The 19703-nt window shown below is 52.1% G+C and overlaps 1 protein-coding gene across 12 annotated transcripts in view; it reads left to right on the plus strand.

Annotated features, from left to right (window-relative positions):
- The window catches only part of CACNA1A (calcium voltage-gated channel subunit alpha1 A), a 187571-nt gene that overhangs the window by 136717 nt on the left and 31151 nt on the right, over positions 1-19703 (plus strand). For 8 of the 12 annotated variants that reach the window (XM_029052646.2, XM_029052655.2, XM_039910448.1 and 5 more), the window contains 11 exons: positions 120-260; positions 2139-2340; positions 5356-5520; positions 5743-5853; positions 6866-6949; positions 9199-9204; positions 14597-14713; positions 15406-15471; positions 16461-16561; positions 17283-17433; positions 18025-18152. In XM_029052646.2, the coding sequence (XP_028908479.2) occupies positions 120-260; positions 2139-2340; positions 5356-5520; positions 5743-5853; positions 6866-6949; positions 9199-9204; positions 14597-14713; positions 15406-15471; positions 16461-16561; positions 17283-17433; positions 18025-18152 (1272 nt within the window). The remainder of the gene's footprint in view (positions 1-119; positions 261-2138; positions 2341-5355; positions 5521-5742; positions 5854-6865; positions 6950-9198; positions 9205-14596; positions 14714-15405; positions 15472-16460; positions 16562-17282; positions 17434-18024; positions 18153-19703) is intronic. The other 4 variants (XM_039910446.1, XM_029052652.2, XM_029052659.2 and 1 more) reach the window with 1 other exon arrangement.

The following is a 19703-nucleotide window of genomic DNA, read 5'->3' on the forward strand; positions in this document are numbered from 1 at the left end:
TAGGAAGTCAGGCCAGTTAGACCCGCTAATTCCCATAAGCGCTCTGAGTGGCTAGCGGGGGTGAGCATTTCAGAGTGTTTCCTCTTCCTTGTTAACTACATCCCATCTCTTATTCACAGGGGCGAGTATCTTGTGTACGAGAAAGACAACGAGGTGAAGGCCCAGAAGCGAGAGTGGAAGAAATACGAGTTCCATTACGACAACGTCCTGTGGGCTTTACTGACCCTTTTTACTGTGTCCACAGGAGAAGGCTGGCCACAGTAAGGGGATAGGGAATTGACAGTGGGCATTGGTCACTGATGTATTTGCCGGTCATCTCAGAACACGCGTACTGATATTCCGCTTAAAATGGCAGGAATAAAGAGCGTTATGTACTACGCTCTGCAAACATTGAAATTAGTGTCAGACCAACTTCCTTCCAAGTGACACCATTTGGTCCCATTTGCAAATGCAGTGTCCTTCGGGAACTTGGGTTGGGAGTACATAAGAGTTGCCTTGTGGTTTGAAGATGACATGGCTGACTGTGAAATTGTATCTAGGTATGAGTGTCACACTCAGATTCCTTGCACAATTGCTCACTGTGCCCATGGAAATCCAGTTGGGCACCCTTCGTTGGCCCTTGGCTATTCAGTTGAGCGTCGCTCAGACACCCGTGGTTAAGAGCGTAAAGGCACGTTCTGCCGCCAGTGGGTCACGCAGTGGAGTTGTTTGGACAGTAGTGGTGGTGGTTTGCACTGAGCCATGCACACTCTCCGTGCCAGGCTGGCACAGAGAACGGATGCAGCCTGTGGTTGCGGAGCAGACTTGTCTCTGAGATCTCCACTGGGCCCTCGCCCATTTGGAAAACCATCATTGAGCGTGAGATTCAGACCGGCTTAGTAACGGTCGGGAGGCTCTTTTCTCCTTTCTCGCCAAAGCCGGAAATGAGAAACAACAAACAGCGACAACAAAAATAGTCGGTCAGTTATCCTCGCAATTGGACAGACCAAAACTGGAAGACACCGGGGGCATATGTGGGCAAGGGCAGTTCTCTCAGGGGGCAACACAGCGTCACCAGAGAGTCACCCTTGCCCCTGGGCAGACTTGAAAGGCCTGGTCCCAGCAATTGTCTGACCATCAAACCACTCAACAACAGTAAATGAGCCCATGAGGCATTACCCCTCCAAAAGATGGTGCACCTTAGCGCCTGTCTCGGTGACAGCCTTCATCGGACTGTCCAACCTCACCCCGGGCAGTGAAATCGACTTCACGCCTGGCCAGCCCGGGTGCCACAAGCGATGCCATCCTTTCTGGGCGATAACCATTTTCGTCATCACCCAGCACCCCTATCAGATTCGATGTGGAAGCAGAGGAGAGAAAAAGTTAAAGACCTAAAAAAAGATAAAAGTCTAGGCTCTTAATCACACCACCCAAGGAGTCAGAAACGGGGGAATTCTGCTTCCCCAAAAGCCCCCTTTTCTGGGTTAGGCCAGTGGAAGGACCCATGCCTGGAACCCTAGGTCGTGGGTTCTAATTCCGGCTCTGTTGCCTGTCTTCTGTTTGACCTCGGGCAAGTCACTTCGCTTCTCTGTGCCTCAGTTACCTCAGCTGTAAAATGGGGATTGAGACTGTGAGCCCCTCAAAGGACAGGGACTGTGTCCAACCCCAGTAAGTTCCAGTGTGTCCAACCACAGAGTAAGTGCTTAACAAATACCACAATTATTATTATTATTTCCCTGCTCTGCTGCCCTTCTCTTTCCTGAATCCAGTGTGTACAGTACTGTTGAGTGTGACTCTAATGATGTACAAAGTACAGACAATTAGAAAAGGCTTCAGTAATGGAAGTGGTGGTTGCAGAGACAGAGAGGGAGAGAGAGAGAGAAAGAAAGAAAATTAAAATACATGGAAAGTCACACTCTTCTCCAGGTTAGTCATGTTTCCCCTGTAACCCTCCCTGACCCTTTCCTGGGCCAAGCCACAGACGATATCTCAGATTACCGATAGGACACCAAGAGCCCCATAGTGTTCCAACGGGCTCGGTGGGGTGGTTTTTATTTCTCCCTAATGGTCTTTTTTTCTTCCTTTTCTTCCCTTCCCTCTCTCTCTCGCTCTCTCTTTCTCTTGCCTTCTCTCCTTCCCATCATCCCTTACTGCTGCAGGGTCCTCAAGCACTCAGTGGATGCTACTTTTGAAAACCAAGGTCCCAGCCCTGGATACCGCATGGAGATGTCCATCTTCTATGTGGTGTACTTTGTGGTGTTCCCATTCTTCTTTGTGAACATTTTTGTGGCCTTGATCATCATCACCTTCCAGGAGCAAGGAGATAAGATGATGGAGGAATACAGCCTGGAAAAGAATGAGGTACCAGTTCCTAGCTTTACCTTCTCGATTGGGAACCAGGGGAAAAAAAAAAAATCCCCTTCTTTGCATCCCGCAAGGGTCCCTTGCCCATGTCCTCCCTCTGGCCTGGAACACCAGCCCCCTTCATTTCTGACAGACCACCACAGGCAGCATGGCGGGGTGGATAGAGCACGGGCCTGGGAGTCAGAAGGTCATGGGTTCTTATCCTGGCTCTGCCACTTGTCTGCTGTGTGACCTTGAGCAAGTCACTTCACTTCTCTCTGTGCCTCAGTTACCTCCTCTGTAAAAAAGGGATTGAGACTGTGACCCTCACTTGGCACAGGGACTGTGTCCAACTCCATTTGCTTGTATCCACCCCAGCGCTTGGTATGGTGCCTGGCACATAGGAAGCGCTGAACAAATACAATCATTACTATTATTATTATTATTATTTCCCCACCTTCAAAGCCCTCCTAAAATCCCATCTCCTCCAAGAGGCGTGACCTGACTAAAGCCCAACCTGCCCTATCCGCCCTCCCCTCTGCATCACGTGTCCCCCGCCAAGCACTTTGATGCTCACCCCAGCCCCACGACACGTATGTAAATATCCATGTACTCTAATATGTCCCCTATCCATAACCTGTTTCAGTATCTGTCTCCCCTGTAGACTGTAAACTCCTCGCGGGCAGGGGTACGTCTACCGACTCTGTTATATTGTACTTTCCAATTTGCTTACTTTCCCAATTGCTTAGTACAGTGCTCTGCACACTATAAATACTAAATAGCATTCTTTGATTGGTTGATTATGTTAAACAATGTTTTCTGAGGCAAGATCTGTCAGAATGGTGACACCCCACCCCCCCCACCCCGCCCCAACTCCTGCAGGAAATGTAGTCTAGGCTAGTCTAGTGGAAAAAGTACTGTACTAGAAGCACCGCAGGTAGTATTAGTGATAAGTATTTATGAGAAGCCGCATGGCACAGTAGATAGAGTCAGAAGGTCATGGGTTCTAATCCTGGCTCCGCCACTTGTCTGCTGGCTGATGTTGGGCAAGGCACTTCACTTCTCAGGGCCTCAGTTCCCTCATTTGTAAACTGGGGATCGAGACTGTGAGCCCCACATGAGACAGGGGCTGTGTCCAACCCGATTTGCTCGTGTCCACTCCAGCGCTTAGTACGGTGCCTGACACCTAGTAAGTGCTTAACAAAAACTGTAATTATTATTATTGCTATTATTTATAGGGTTCTTGCTTTGAGCTGAGCCCTGTACGCGGCACTGAATGAATATAAAAAATAGCAAATTCAAATACTGTTCCTGTCCCACAGGGCGTTCACAGTCTCAGAGTAAGCACTCAGTAAATACCACTGATGATTCGTCAGAGAGAGAGAGAGGACGGGTGGACACTTAGGAGAGAGAAATGAATTAGACCGGACACAGACAATGGGAACACTTACGGGATTTCCAGAATCGAAAACGAGGGGACTAGAAAAGCAGTGTGGCCTAGCGGAAAGAATTTGGGCTTGGGATCTAATCCCAGCTCCACACCTGGCCTGCTGAGTGAGCTCGGTCAAGTCCCTTAACTTAATTTTTTTTATGGTATTGGTTAAGCACTTACTATGTGCCAGGCACTGAACTAAGTGTTGAGATGGATACGAGCTAATCAGACTGGGCGCTGTCCATGTCTCACATGGGGCTCACAGTCTTAATCTCCTTTTAATAAATGAGGTAACTGATGCACAGAGAAGTGACTTGCCTAAGGTCACACAGCAGATAAGCGGTGGAGCCAGGATTAGAACCCAGGCCCTCAGACTCCCAGGCCCCTGCGTTATCCTCTAGGCCAGGTTGCTTCTCCAAACTTCTCTGTGCCTCAGTTTACTCATCTGTAAAATGGGAGTGAAATACCCATTCACCCTCCCACATAGACTGTGAACCTGCTAAGGGATTGTGTCTTGACCGGATGATCTTGTACCTACCCCTCTGTACTGCTTAGTACAGTTCTTGGCACATTGTAAGTGTATGATAAGTGCTGTGCCTACCATCATCATCATCATCATCACAAATAAACAGTCCTTGATGTGGCTAAGTGGATAGAGTACGGGTCTGGGATTCAGAAGGATCTGGGTTCTAATCCCCGCACAGCTACTTGTCTCCTGTATGACCTTGGGCAAGTGACTTCACTTCTCGGTGCCTCTGTTACCTCAGCTGTAAAATGGGGATTAAGACTGTGAGCCCTGTGTGGGACAGAGACTGTGTCCAACCCAATTTGCTTCTGTCCATCCCAGTGGTTAGTACAGTGCCAAGCACTTAAACACCACAGTTGTTATTGCTATTAACATCATTAAGTCCTGATGTCACCAAGTCACCCCAGTGACCTGAAACAAGGCATTTAACCCGCTACTCCTCCCTTCCCCTAGCAGGACTGTGAATTAGTTCCCAGAAATGCTATGAAGGCGAACCCAGTTCTTAGAAGACAGGCACCATAGAAAGCAGAAGTGGTACTATTATTATTTTAATAATCATAACAAAGTAATAATCATGCAGTTGCTCCTTCAGTGTCTGCCTCTGGCTATAATCATCATTATCATCATCCCCAGCATTCACTGAGCATCTCCTGGGTACAGCGCCCTCTCCTAGTTGCTTGCTAATACAGAATGATATTCAGGAGAGAAGTTGAGAATTTTTTTTTTCTCCCCCCGCCCCGAGCCAGTGAAATTAATCAGGTTTGCAAGGTAGTGTCACATTTGGCTCTGTCCCGTGAACCGCCCAGGTGAAAGTATAGCATCAGTGAGCTTGGGGAGTCGGGGAAATTAGATAAAAGAGCTGAAACACAGAGTGGGTGGCACTAAAGGTTTGGAAAGGATGAAGGAAACGAGATGGTTTCAGGTCTAGAGACTTGCCACGCGGGAAATTGGGCCCCACCCCACCCCTGTTTTCCCCTTTTCCCCCTTGTTCTCTTCAAGTCTTTCTCCTCTTTTTCTTCACTCCCATGTTGCCCCTGTCCTCCTCCTCAAGTCTCTCTCCTCTTTCCCTTCACAGAGAGCATGCATTGATTTTGCTATCAGTGCCAAGCCTCTGACCCGACACATGCCTCAGAACAAGCAGAGTTTTCAGTATCGAATGTGGCAGTTTGTGGTGTCCCCACCCTTCGAGTACACCATCATGGCTATGATAGCTCTCAACACCATTGTGTTAATGATGAAGGTGAGTCCCCCTCCCCCGATGCGTCCCAGGCTTTCTAAATGCGGGGAATTGTGTTAGGCTGGGAGTCAGAGGTCCTCAGAGGGGGGGGGAGGGGAGCGTTCTCTGGCTGGGGGATCTAGGGTGGTCCTGGATCGTGTATGTCTTCCCAGCCCCCGGGTCCCCTAGCTGGTTGGAGCTGAAGAACCGTTTCCCGAGCTGACCTGTTCCCCTTTCCCTCCTCAGTTTTACGGGGCCACCACCGCTTATGAAAACGTGCTACGAATGTTCAACATCGTCTTCACTTCTTTGTTTTCCTTGGAGTGCCTCCTCAAAATCATGGCTTTCGGAATCCTGGTAAGTCTTCCGGAGGAGTACCTGGTGCAGCTCCTGGGTTGGCAGAAAACCAAGGACCTGTGAACCCAGGCTGCAGCCTGGGAGAATACAACACAGAGGGCTGGACGGGAATTCACGCTTGGCACATCACCTCCTGGGTCCATCTGCCAGAAATACAGGTTTCCAGCCCCAGTCCCAAGGAAACACGGTAGCGGTGTTCAGGAGCTCCTGGCTCCAAATGGTCTGGTCCGAGTCTTCGCGCGGGCCGAAGCTGATTCTCCGACGACACGGGAGGCTTGTTTCTCCCCAGAGAGAAGGAATCCTAAGGGGGTGTTAACTAAAACCTGACGGAAATCCCACATAGGTGTTGGGCTGGAACACCGTGCAGATAGAAGGGTCTTCTGAGGGGAGAGGTGGCCTCTCCCATTCTCCTCCCTTTGCCTGTTTGAGGTCTCCCTCAAATTTGCAGGCTTGTGCCCTCTTGCCTTCCCTTCCCACCCCTCCCACTTTGAGGATGCTACCTGGTATTTCCCATTGGGTCCTCGGCAGTCCTTGGAGAGCACGGGTAAAATTCCCAGCCAAACCGCTGCACTGGTTGAATGTGATGGGTTCTGAGAAACCGTTCAACTCCTCTCTGGCACTGGCTTAGACTGGGAGCCCTATGTGGGACAGGGACTGTGTAAGACCTGATTAACTTGTATCTTCCCCAGCGCTTAGAACAGTGGTTGACACAGAGTAAGTGCTTAACGAATACCATTTAAAAAAAAGCAACTTAGAGTTGGAGGTCACCCGACAACTTTTCCTGAGGTGAGGGGTGCCTCTTAGCCTAAGCCCTTCCCCCCAAGAATGTCCCTAAACCTGGGAGGAGCACATGCCACGGGAAACTCCGGAACGGACACTGGCCCGAGAGCCAGGGGACGGTTTTCTTGTTCTTGTTCCTGTTGCTTTCGTCATGAATGTCGTTTGAATGTTGGCTAGTTGTGTTGCTGTTCTTCTTTTTGTTGTTCCTTTGTCTTTTGTTTTTTCTTTATAGAATTATTTCCGTGATGCCTGGAATATCTTTGATTTTGTGACAGTTCTGGGCAGCATCACAGACATCTTAGTAACAGAGTTTGGGGTAAGTTCAACACCAACTCCTCTCTTTGCTGTTGTCGTGAGGTACCAGGCATCAACGCCAACCACCACCAGTGGTGGTGTGGGAGCATGAAACATTGAACGATAGGAAAAAAACAGCAGTTTGGGCGGAGGGGGTGCGTTTGGCCCTTTGAGCTACGAGTGGTAGCGATGGGGAGAGAGATGGGAAAGATACTGGGCAGAGGCCTCTACCTACCCCTTCTCGAGCGAGATTTAAGTGGGATAGGAAAGGGTGGTATCCCCATTTCCGAGGATGTCCCAGGCCAGATGGGAGCACTTATAGGGCCATCCGAAAGGAAAAGGAAATCGACCTCCTTGGCTTTCTTAACCTGCCAAAGTGTCATGCTTGAGTATCCAAGTAGACTGCACGAGATTTTCCCGTCTCGACCACGTACCGTCCCGTGCCCCTCTGCGCCTGGACGGACGTGGCCCCTGACTGTTCAGGGGGAGGTCCCTCGACTGAAGTTTAACTCATCGACGGTCACGCTGGTGGCTGAGAGAAACTTCAGGTTAGGGAAATGCTCCTGGTCAAACCAGGAACTTCACTCACATGCATTGCCACCTCCCCACTCCGGCCCCCACGCTTCCAGCTCTCTCCGGAAGATGTTACCCTTTTCTCGTGCTGTTCACCAATGACCCAAGCAACTGAGCCCCACTTGAAGTGGAGAGGTGCTCTCAGAAAAGCCAGGCCAAGGAAGAACCACAGCTGAGATCATAGGAAACCACCTATGCTCAGAAAGGGTTAGACTCTCATTTAGGTGTCCACGAATGAGACACCGCATTCTCAGTGAAGAAGGCACAGAAAGGAGAGGAATAGGGCATCGCACCTCATACGCTGTCCCGAGACCATGAGGTCCTGCTTTGAAAACCAGAAGGGGAGGGATCCTTTTTTATTAATGCCCTGAAAACACCCCAAATTGCGCTCCTCTCCTCTGCCAATGGAAAGAACTGCTACCCCAGCTGAAATGGAAGGACTCAGACTTGCTAATGAACTAAGGGTAGGCAAAGTGCTTTGTCCCAGTGCCCAAAATATGGTGCCAGGACGGGGGAGGCTCGGGGTGCGGGTGAGGGAGGTGCCCCGCTGCAGCAGAGAAAAGCTTCTTGATCCGGAGGCTCCGGCTCTTTGGAAATAGTTGCGGTTTGGAATGGCCTCTGTGAGTCTGGCAGCTAGAGCCTGCCCAGAGCCCAGTTCAGCAAAAGGGACCGGTTCTTTATTTCAAGTTTTTCTCGGGGATGGGGAGTGGGGGTGGGTGCATGGGGGAATCCACTGACATTATTATCGTCATTATTATTATTATTATTATCATTGTTATGGTTGTCGTTATTATTACTATTATCATCTATTGTTAATGATGATAATAATAATCATCTAAGAGAAAGCAAAGTACCAAAAGGTTGCATTTCCTACTGAGGAGAGAAAAGGAGAGTGTATGCACACTGCCCTTCCTTTCGGCCACTCTGTTTGGGACCGGGTTTGCAAATAGCCTGGAATCGGGACTCCCGAAGGGTGATCTCGGCCCATCATTCTCCCAAGGAAACCAAGGGAGCCTGGGAGCCTGGAGGGGAAGGGGAGAGGTGTGGGCGGAAATGCCAGGATCCTGTCTGCCTAGGGTGGACGAGGAAGAGTGGACTCCTGTCTTTTGATGGGATTCCTGCCCTGTGTCCGTCCCCCCGCTCCCCAGCCCAAAGTCTGGAATGAGTAGGAATTGGGGGGGGGGGGGGACCCAATTCAGGCCCCTGTGGTTGGAATTGTTCTAAGGGTTCCATGACTGGAAGGGGATCTGTGGAATTACAGTGTGCACCCACTCTCCTCCTGACCAGCAAGAGACAGAGTGAGCTGTCGGCAGGATAGATTGTTGATGATGAAGACAATGAAATGCCTTCACTGACAGTGGATTTTTTTTATTTTCCCTGTGTGCGATATATAATGATTGTGTTTCTTGTCTTGTCTCTTTTCATGCTCGCTCTTTATACTGTATATTGGCACAACGCCGTCTGAAAAACTCATCCAATCAAAATGCACTATGAAACTCATGTGTCCATCCATGAACTGGTCTGTGTGTCCATACACCAATATTTCCAAAAATTCACCGTCCTGCCCCCTTTAAAAAAAAAAATCATTACTCTTTCTTCTACTGGTTGAAAAATCAACCTAAAATTCTGAATAAAATCTCCCCAATGCCCCCACCCACCTCCCCCATCCCCCCATTCATCTTCAACATCTACATCTAGGATCCGGTTGGTTTTACTTCTTTCTGAAGCCTAAATGCCTTACATTAACTAAAAGCATCTTCTCGTTTCTGCATTGCATGCCATGTTCTGAGCTTTCTAACTGGAAACTGCCTGAAGCACCTCTCTCCCTGTCTTCCTCCCTCTCCCCCCTCCCTCTCTCCCACCCATGCCCATTAACTCTCCCTCCTACTCTTTCTCCCTTTCCATATTTTTCCTTTCTGTGTGTGTATGTGTGCTTCTCTCTCTCTCTCTCTCTCTCTCTCTCTCTCCAGCGCTCTCTCCCTCTCTCTCTAGCTCACTCTCTCTCTCTCCCCCTCCTCTCCCCTTCCTCTCCCTCACCTTTCCCCTTCCTTCCCCACTGCTTTTTATTCCGTTGGGATTTTTTTTTATTTCTTTAAAACAAAAAAGTGTCACAAATCTCACATCCATTTTTGAAAACTGTTCACTCATTAAGCTGCAGGAGCCTCACTCACTCTCCATGTAATGTAATTATTTTTTTCAAAAAGATGCAGGAGAATACAACAAAATTGAAGATCTTTGCTTCTTTAGGCGAGGGCACCATACTCACACACACACTCACCACGTGGTCACATCACGCTTTGCCTTCCTTATACCCGCTGCAGCTGCACAAAAATACATGTCCTCCCATCATCCATAGACTCGATCTCTCTCCTCTAGCACCTACTTCGACACATTTCCCCCACGTATCCCTCGCACCCTCTCGTCACCTAATGGTTGTAGCTGCGATAGGGCCACGGGGAAGGGGATCACTCTGCCTCTTGCCAGCTGGAGATTAAAAAGACTTCAGTGCCGTCTCCAATCTGAGTCTCCCTGGCAGGGCCTGGGAGTGGGGAACTGAGGCCTGTTGGATGCGGAAGGCCAGATCCTGTGGCCTGCTGGGCGGCAGTTGGCAGCGTCGGGGAGGAGCAGAGGGGGCTCCCTGATTATCTGCTGCCTGCCAGAAAAGAAAAGGGGTGGGGACGGGGTCAGGGAGGGCAACCCATGTGCACACACAGCTGCTTTTTCCACCCACGTGCTTCCCCTCTACCAACACTTGTACACTGCCTCTGTGAGCACACCCAGGTCACACGTACACACACACAGACACACCCCCTCTGTATTTCTCTTTATTTTTCCCCCCTCTCTTGCGTGCCTCGTGCTCACTTGGTTTTTGTCCACCACTTCGAAGCACCTGCCTTTTCTGATGCTTGCGCACGCTCCCTTCTCCTTAAATCCCCGCTGCCTCTGCTTCCTCCCTCTCCCCTGCCTCACTCTTTAAAGTGCCTCCACGTTTGTGTCTACTCTAGGGTTTCTCCCCGCCTCGTTGGGGCACCCGCCCGTCTCTGCCTCCTTGACCCTCGAGCTTATTGCTGCTAAGGATTTTCTAGGCCCCTCCTGGGAGGGACCGACTCCTAAAGTTCAGGAAGTTCATTTGGTGTGGGGGGAGGTGCGGGGCCGAGGTCCCGCCGGCTCATAGTCACGGAACACAGGTGAACCGTGTCTGCCGGAGCTTGGGTCGCCCTTTGAGGACGCCTCCCGGTAATGGTCCCACTGGCCCCTGCGGCTGCTGGCAGTCCCCAACGCTGCCTGGCTCCTCTCAGGAACCATCGCCCAGGAATTGGGTCGGATTGGTCCTCGGGGCGCGGTTGCCCGGCCAACTGGTAGGACTGTGGGGCCGGGAGTCAGAGGAGCGGGCTGGCTGGAGGGACCGAGGCCACTTCGCACACCGTCAGTCCCGGGAGCCAGAGGACCTGGGTCCTAATTCCGGCTGCGCCGCTTACCTGCTGTGTGACCTTGAGCAAGTTGCTTAACTTCTCTGTGCCTCAGTTCCCTCATCTGCAAAATGGGGACTCAATCCCTGTTCTCCCTCCTTCTTAAACTGGGTGCCCCACATGGGACCTGGTGATCTTGTATCTACCCCAGCCCTCGGTACATTGCTTGGCACAGAGTAAGCGCTTAACAGATACCACTATTAGCAGTAGTAATGTTAGAACACAGAGCCCAACCTGGGAAAGGGGCAGCGGCTCCCAACCTCCTGCCTCAGCGTGGGCTCAGAAGGGACGAGGCCGCCACCTCTCCACAGCCCGATTAACATCCCTAATCCTAGAGGATGATCCTAACCTGTGGGATCTGCAAAGTCCGGGCCCGGTGGCTCCGGTTGGACGGTCTGGCAAGATTCCCAGAGCTTTCCTCTTCTGGTTGGCCAGGAAATAACGTGTGAGTTACTGCTCTCATGGTATTGAAGCAAGTCCTGTTCTGTCCATACTGGGGCTAGTAAGCATGTGGCCAGATTTGAAGAAGCAACTGAGGGGGAAACGCTCCTTCTGCTGCTCGCTCCTAAATCCCAAACCACCCGGGCCCCGCTAGCCTGAGCTTTCTGGCCCAAGAACGGGGGCAGGCAGATTTGGGACAGTCTGCCTGGTTGTGCTGGTCCTGAGCCGAGTCCTGGATAGGCAGATGAGAGGATGAGAGGAGGAGGAGGGTTGCCAGAAGACTTGGGGGTATTTTAAGGGCCTGTGGGCCCCCCTTTTCCAGAAAGAGAGGATGCGGGATGAGTGAGGGGTGGTACCTGCCCTTCCCCCATCCCTCTCCTCCATGCCTCTCCCTCCCTACCGTGCACTCTCTGGCTTGTGTGCACGCACTCTCTCTCTCTCTTTTTCTCTCTTTCTCTCTCTCTCCCTCCCTCCCTCCCTCCCTTCTTTCCCTGTGTGTGTAATTCTCTCTTGCTCTGCGCAGAGGTGGGTGGCGTTCTCTCTGCATGCGTCTCGCCTCGGGGACTGCTCCTTGATTTTTCCGTCATCGCGGCCGACTGATGAATCCGCGCCACTGCCCTGAACTTTTCTGCAGCCTCCGCTCACGCATGCTCTAGTGGAGTCCATAGGTTATGCTCCACCCATGGAAGGGATGGCTTGCACTTGTGGGATAAACAGGACGGGAGCTCCTCAGTGGGGAGCTGGAGGGCAAATGGGGCGACTGGTCCACATCTTTGCAGGAGTTCAGAGAAAACGGCTCGTGCCGGAGCTTACTTTCAATCCCTCCAGGGTTTGGTTAGTGGTGTGCTGACTGTGTTGACGGTAGAGACCCTGTACTCGTCAAGTTTCACGGTAGTTGCATGGTGTGTGTCGTGCGATGCCGGTAGGTCGTGTGATTTGTGTCCTGTGGTTGCACGAGTCACGTGGCGTGGAGTGTGACTTCTCATTTCCTCTTAGATGAGGGCCATGTAGTGTGCCTTGTGTCCAGTAGACCGGGGTCACGTTGGTGTGTGTTGTGCCCTCGCACGACAGTCAGAGTGTGTGTCGTGTAAAGAGTTCAGGATGCCGGATGATGTGCGTTGAGCAGAAGAGCCGTGGTATGCGTTGGATGGTATACGGCCTCCCCGTTGGCCGTTGGCCGACGGCAGAGCCCGTGCGTGGCAGGGGTGATGGGCGAGGCAGGCGAGGAGTCAGGGGAATGATCGGTCGGTAGGCTCGTGCCCCTCTTGTCAACTCCCAGTGAAGGAGCTTGACCCTAGCGATGCCCTTTAGCGAAGGCATGAGGCCCCTGCGACTACACGGGCCCGGAGGTCTCTCTGGCCCAACCTTGCGATCGATAAGCAAGCCTTTTTGTTCGGTTGATCTTATTTCCGAGGGAAGGCCGGACTGGTGAGAGAAACGCTCGTGGGCCGGTAAGCAGCATAGCCTTATTTTTAAGGCTGCCCCAGCCCCACTGAGCCGTGCTATTCTCCTGCCTCTAGCTCGTCCCACGAGCTCTTCCAAGCCACCCCCAGACCTTCCCGTCCCCAAAGGCTGCTGGGGCTGAAGCAGAGGAAGGTGAAGGTTTGCTCAACTTAACCTTCGTAGCCGGCCGTCGTCCTCTTTCGGCCCAGCTCCCCTAAGACGTGGCATCAGCCGAGCCTCCCCCCGTTGGGTCGATAGCTGCCCGGCTCAGAAAACCGATGCTTCCTCCTTCTCCTCTGTTGGAAACATGGCCGCATCAGGGCCGGGAAGGCCACTGAAAGCCTGGGAGGGATTCAACTTGGGTCCGACCTGACGAGTGTTGGAGCCACCCCGATTTTCTGCGTTCCTCCCCCGGCCCCGTGGCCGATGAGCCCCGGTGGCCCTGAGGCTGCTGATTTGCCAAGAGAAGCCAGCAGAGGAACGGCGAATGCCCAATGCCCCATGCCCCCCTCCCTCCCGAGAAGGGCTCATCTTGCTTTCTGGGGCTCTTGGGACTCTATTCCAATCCCTCCTCTGGCTTCTCCCTCCCCACCCCCCACCCCCCCACCCCCGGCCCTGAGTTAGCCCCTCAGCCTGGCCTTTGGCGGGGGAGGAGGAGGAAGGACCCACGCCAGATAATGGCAGCGGAGAGTAGGCAGGCCCACTCACCTGGGAACTCAGAGCAGGGGTCTGACCTGGGAGGTGCTAGTGGCAGAGATGGCACAGGCTTCCACCAGCATCGCCCACCTTTCTCCGTCGGCCTCTTAAATTTCCAAGCTGGCGAGACCCATGGGAGCCCCATCGCTTCCTGCAGGCTTGGTACCACGCGGCTCCACCCAATCCCAGAAGCTGTGAAGCCATCCCTGAGAGGGGGGAAAAGGGCCAAAAATGCATCTTCACGGACCCACCAGGAGGCGAGGACTTGCCCTGCAGCCCTTCTGTCCTCCCCATCCCCGCTCGCCAAGGGGGTAAGAAAAGATCCTACTCTGCTTCTCCCAATTGGCTTGAGCACTGCTTTCAGCCCCTGGCTGGTATTTGAGGGTCAGGTCAGGGCGGGGCGGGGTGGGGGGGGAAGGCGGAGGGGGGTAAGGGAGGGGCGCGGTAAAGTGCGCCTGTTGAGTCCGTGCGACTGATGCATTTTTGGCCCAGATCGTAACACGCACATGTAACACGCACAAGTCCACCGAGCCTGGGCTTGTTGGCTTAACTCTCTTTGGTGTCTGTGCATCGTACATGTGTAGCGAGACTCTGCGAAGACGTAACTTGCTTGTGTCAGAAGGTCTCAGTGCATTTGGTTGTTGGGATAAACAAAAACCATAAGAATTTTTTTTTTTCTGATTGGATGATCTTGGATATTGGTTTCGTTTTGTTCCTTTCTTTTCTCCTCTTTGCTCTGCCCTCCTTTTCCTTTCCTTTAATTCTTCTCCTTTCTCCTCTTCTGGTCTCCTTTTCGGGGTTGCAGGGTGGCAGGGGAGTTGAAGGGTGGCATCGGGTTTGAGTTGGTTTCCCTTTTTTGGTTTCTTCTTTCTGACTTTTTTTTTCCCCCTGCGATGCTGAGTTGGAATTTCGTTTCTTTCTCTCCGTGACTATAATTTGGGGTTTCTTTCTCTGTTTGGCTTAATGCAAATGAGTGCTGTGTTTTTGTGTTTCTTCCGAGTCCACTAGGGCAGGAGGATGTTCACGCCTTTTCTCCATCTCCCCAGAACAACTTCATCAACCTGAGCTTCCTGCGCCTCTTCCGGGCCGCTCGGCTGATCAAACTGCTCCGCCAGGGTTACACCATCCGGATCCTGCTCTGGACGTTTGTACAGTCCTTTAAGGTGAGTGGAGTGGGAGCGGAGAAGAGGCGAGTTCACCCGATGGCGGCCCCCAGATCTAGACGGATTTAGCAAGCGGGCCCGATGCCGGCTCTGGGAGATGGGGAGGGCCGTAGTAGGTGCCGCCATATTGGATCAGAAGGTGTTGGGAGAGTTCCCAACCGAGGTGACTCGGGCACCCTGGCCAACGGGGAGGTTGCCCGTCCCTCCGAATCCTGGGCACCTGCAAATCTCACACCAGGCGGTTGAGCGCTTAATGGCAGTTAATTGACGCCGCTAGTGGTGGCCAGCACCTATCCCAGGCCTGGCCAGAGGGGAGATGAGGGGGCGGGAAACAGTACAGGTCACAGTTCCTCTCCTCCCACTTGCACAAAGTGAAGATGTAGCGTCTGCTTCTTCAGTCTGGGACGACCTCCCCGTTGAGCTGCTTGATCCTGACCTGGGGCTAGCCTGGCCCCAGCTAGCGTAGCCCTCGAGGGATCCGGCGGGTCCTCGCTTTGGTGATGATGAAACGCTCAGGGTCAGGTCAGGGACGGTTCGGTTTCTAAGCGGGGCCGCAGAGGGCTTGGCCGAAAGAGAGCCACTGACCGCTCCCCCGCAGACGGAGGCGATGAGCTCTCCGAGGGGGAGTAGGAAGAGCTGTCTGAGGTCTCGGGTCCCTCGGGAGTAATAACCCTTATCCTGCTTCCCTCTAGGCCCTTCCCTATGTCTGCCTGCTGATTGCTATGCTATTCTTCATTTATGCCATCATTGGAATGCAGGTAGGCCTTAGCTAACCTTGCCCTGGACGGAAACCAGGGCTACATGTTGTTCGGCGATTTACCCTTAGAAAGAAGGCCCCCGGTAACGGTGCCCTACTGGACACCTAGAGCACCAGCGTCCAAGGCCCCACTGGACGCACGTAGCAACCGTCTCCCCAGATCAATCCGCAGAATGGCATGCTTTCTGACGGTCTCCCCGAGAATCTCGGGTTACCCTCCCCATTTTGCAAGAGCAGAAGCGTAATTCTGAGAGATTAAGTGCCGCATGAGTTGAATTTGGAAATAGGATCCAGGAAACCAGGCTCCTGGGCTGGATCATGTTACCCCTCCCTTTTTTTATGGTACTTGTTAAATGCTGACTATGCATCAAACAGTGTTTTAAGCATTGGGTAGTTACAAGTTTTATCAGGTTGAACACAGTCCCTGTCCCACATGGGCCGCATAGTCTAAATAGGAGGGAGTAGGATCTGATCCCCATTTTACAGTTGAGGAAACAGGCACAGAGAAGTTAAGTGGCTTGCTTAAGGTCACCCAGCAAGCAGTTGGCAGAGCCGGGATTAGAACCCAAGTCCTCTGACTCCCGGGCCCAGGCTCTTTCCGCTAGGCCACACTGCTACTTCTCCCTTCTGCGTATCCCCCTCTGGAAAATATTTTCAATGGGTCGGGTTTTAAATAGGTCACGTTTTATTGTGTGGCCCATTCGCTCAGTCTCGGTGGGCTCGGAACGGAGGCTCGGACTCTGGCTGTCAATCAACCATGGTATTTATTGAGCACTTACTGTGTGCAGAGCACTGTATTCAGCGCTTGGTAGAGCACAGTACAATAGGGTTGATAGACACGACCCCCGCCCTCAAGGAGCTTACAGTCTAATGTGGCGCCGACAATATGCCGGCCAACTTTGCATCCTGCACAGTGAACCTACCCCTGAAATGGAGAATTTGAGTTTCTCCGAGAAAGGGAAGATTTCTGAGCATCCTCTGCCTTTGCAGGTATTTGGTAACATTGGCATTGATGATGAAGATGAGGGGTCCCACATCACTGAACACAACAACTTCCGGACCTTCTTCCAAGCCCTGATGCTTCTCTTTAGGTGAGCTGGCCTTGAGAATACAAAGAGGGGCCCGGCCAGAGAGTGCAGACAACTTGGCTCTCGTGCCCCGGGCAAATGGACTCCGGAGGAGCTTAGGAGAAGAGACTAGGTGTAACTTCAGGGAGTGTGGAGGCCTAGGAAGGGAGTCCAATTGTTACTTGGCCTCTATTGCCTTGTTCTGCCCTTGGCACCCCTCGCCAGACTCCTCCCCGCCTCCCCCCCGTCTAAGTGGGGCGAGACTTCCAAAGTAGAAGAGGGGAGAGCATACTGAATTCCGGAAGGAGTGCCATCTCTGGGATTCCTGGGGGAAGGACCACTCCCTTCTCCTGTCTTGGGAAAGTCTGAGAAGATTCTGGGTCATCAGTCATTCAACTGTATTAATTGAGAGCACTGTACTAAGCGTTTGGGAGAGTACAACATAACGATATAACAGACCCATTCCCTGCCCACAATGAGCTTACAGTCCAGAGGGGAAGACAGCCGTTAGTACAAATAAAATTACAGATAAATAACTGCTTTGGGGCTGGGAGGGGGGATGAATAAAGGGAGCAAGTCAGGGCGACGCCAAAAGGAGTGGTCAAAAGGTTTATAAAAAAAAAAAAAATCAATCTATGAGTCATTTGGGGATGGATGGGGAGGGGGACAATTGGAGCTAACTTTAAACTGCACTCCATGGTCACTGACCCGCCCCCCCTTCTCTCTTTCCCACCTCCCTCCCCAGGAGCGCTACCGGTGAAGCCTGGCACGATATTATGCTCTCCTGCCTAAGTGGGAAGCCCTGTGATGAAAATTCAGGCATCAAGGAACCAGAATGTGGGAACGAGTTTGCCTATTTTTATTTTGTCTCCTTCATTTTCCTCTGTTCCTTCCTGGTGAGTCTGAGGCACCGAGCCTCAACTTGCCTCTCACCTTACCAACCTCATTCCCGCCTGCAGGTTGATTTTTATGTTGATTTACGGTTGATCGGGGGCTCCCAAGGTGCTAAATAAAAGTCAGGACTTATAAAAATAGGCCCAAGACCCACCCTCTGGGGAGCTTATGGGCATTTGAAAGAAAGTCAGACAACTATTCAACTGTTTTGGTCTGACGGTCTGGGGAGGGGAGTTTCAAATTCCTGATGGAAGGCAGAGAAGCAGTGGGAGGGCTGAAGGGGATTTGGGATAGAGGTTACCAAAGTCAGTTGCCTGTGCAAAGCTACCTAGAAGATCCATTTTGAAAGAAGAGAGCAAGGTGGCTTGACTCTACCAAGAATTCTGCAGTGGCTCAGGCTAGGTGTGTGAAGAGATGGGGGAGAAGAGAGAGAAGCCCACGGCAAAAGCAGGGGAGACGAGCAGCGCCGAGAAAAAGACTAGAGTGAGAGAAGCGGAAAGAGAGCCCGGATCTACCCGAAGCAGGATCCCCTTGGTTCTGGACTCTCATTTGCCCACTGGGCCCTCTCTGAGTCCCTCCCTGTCCCCCTGTAGATGCTAAACCTCTTTGTGGCCGTCATCATGGATAATTTTGAGTACCTCACCCGAGACTCGTCCATCCTGGGACCCCATCACTTGGATGAGTATGTGCGTGTCTGGGCTGAATACGACCCCGCGGCTTGGTAAGAACTTGTCCGCCCTTTCTCCCCTCTTTCCCTTTTCTTTCCCAAGCGCGAGAGAGAGGCTTGGGTTAGGCTTGGCCCCTTGGAGATTTATTTTTGGAGAGCTCAGTGACCTGAAGGTGGGAGGCTGGGATGCTTCGATCTGCTGGGCTACGATGGAAGTTTCGCTGACTGACCCGTGGTGGGGATTCACAGGCTCTACCGCCAGGGAAGAGAGAGGGTGTTCTCCAACGATTGAAAAGGAGTAGATGCCCTCCTGGTCTGATCTCCGCCTACTGTGTCACCTTGGACAAGTCACCTCATAGCCCTGTCAACCTCCCCCTCTGGGAAAGGGGGAGAAGACTGTGTCCGACCTAATTAATCTGTACCTGCCCCAGCGCTTAGAACAGTATCTGACACGCAGTAAGCGCTTAACGGATACCATTAAAAAAACCAAAAAACTTTGCCTGCCGCCCAGGGCCTGAGCAAGTTGCCATCCAAATTTATCAGTGATGTTTACTGAGCACCTCCTGAGTAACAGGCACAGTACTGAGCTCTTGGTAATGTCTGGCGGATGCAAGGCCTACATTCCCTGCCCTCAGAGGGCTAACGCTCCATCTGTGGCAACTGAAGAGCCAGGAAGTGAGACCGGAGTCTGATTGGGAGGGCCGTGTCTTATCGGTAGGCTTAGCTGAGAGGCGTTGTGTGTGTCAGGTCCGAGGAGACGGTAGAGGTGCTTGATGGGGAAATACGAGGGGACGGCGGAGGTGCCCATCCCAAGGCAGAGATGCAGGGGATTGTCGAAATCAACCAATCGGCGGTATCTATTGAACACTTCCTGAGCGTCAAACGCTTGGGAGAGTACAATACGGTTGGTAGACGCGTTCCCTGGCCACAAGGAGCTCACAGTCTAAAGGGGATAGCAGGGGCGGAGATTCCCCTGAGATTTAGCCCATATGTACTCCCAGAAATATAGAGGGAACCGCCATTGCTTTGACCTGGAGTTTGAGCTGGTTATTGATCTGCCCTGGACTCACAAGGGTGGTCTTTGACAAGTTGACTGATACATCTTTTTAAGTGATTCACATTTCTTAGTAATCCCTTGGGGATTATATGACTACTTTTTTTTTAATGGCATTTGTTAGGCGCTTACCCTGTGCCAGGCACTGTCAAAGCGCTGGGGTAGATACAAGCTACTCGGGTTGAACACAGTCCCTGTCCCCCATGGGGCTCACAGTCTTAATCCCCATTTTACAGATGAGGTAACTGAGGCACGGAGAAGTGAGGTGACTTGCCCAAGGACACACAGCTGACAAATGGCGGATCCGGGATTAGAACCCAGGTCCTTCCTGACTCCCAGGCCTGTGCTCTATCCGGTGGGCCAACGCTGCTTCACTTCACTCCGACTCAGTTTCCCTCAGAGTTGCCGACCAACCCATAAATTCAAAGACAGCCTGTAAAAACAGGCTCAGAACAGCTGCATCCATAAAGCCCTTAAAAGCATCTGGCTGTCCAAAAATACCACACCAGGGTAATGGCAAGAGGAATCCCAGGGGTGTTGTTGCCCCCTGC

Source organism: Ornithorhynchus anatinus, chromosome X2 (assembly GCF_004115215.2).
Source record: "Ornithorhynchus anatinus isolate Pmale09 chromosome X2, mOrnAna1.pri.v4, whole genome shotgun sequence".
NCBI classification, from domain to species: Eukaryota; Metazoa; Chordata; class Mammalia; order Monotremata; family Ornithorhynchidae; genus Ornithorhynchus; species Ornithorhynchus anatinus.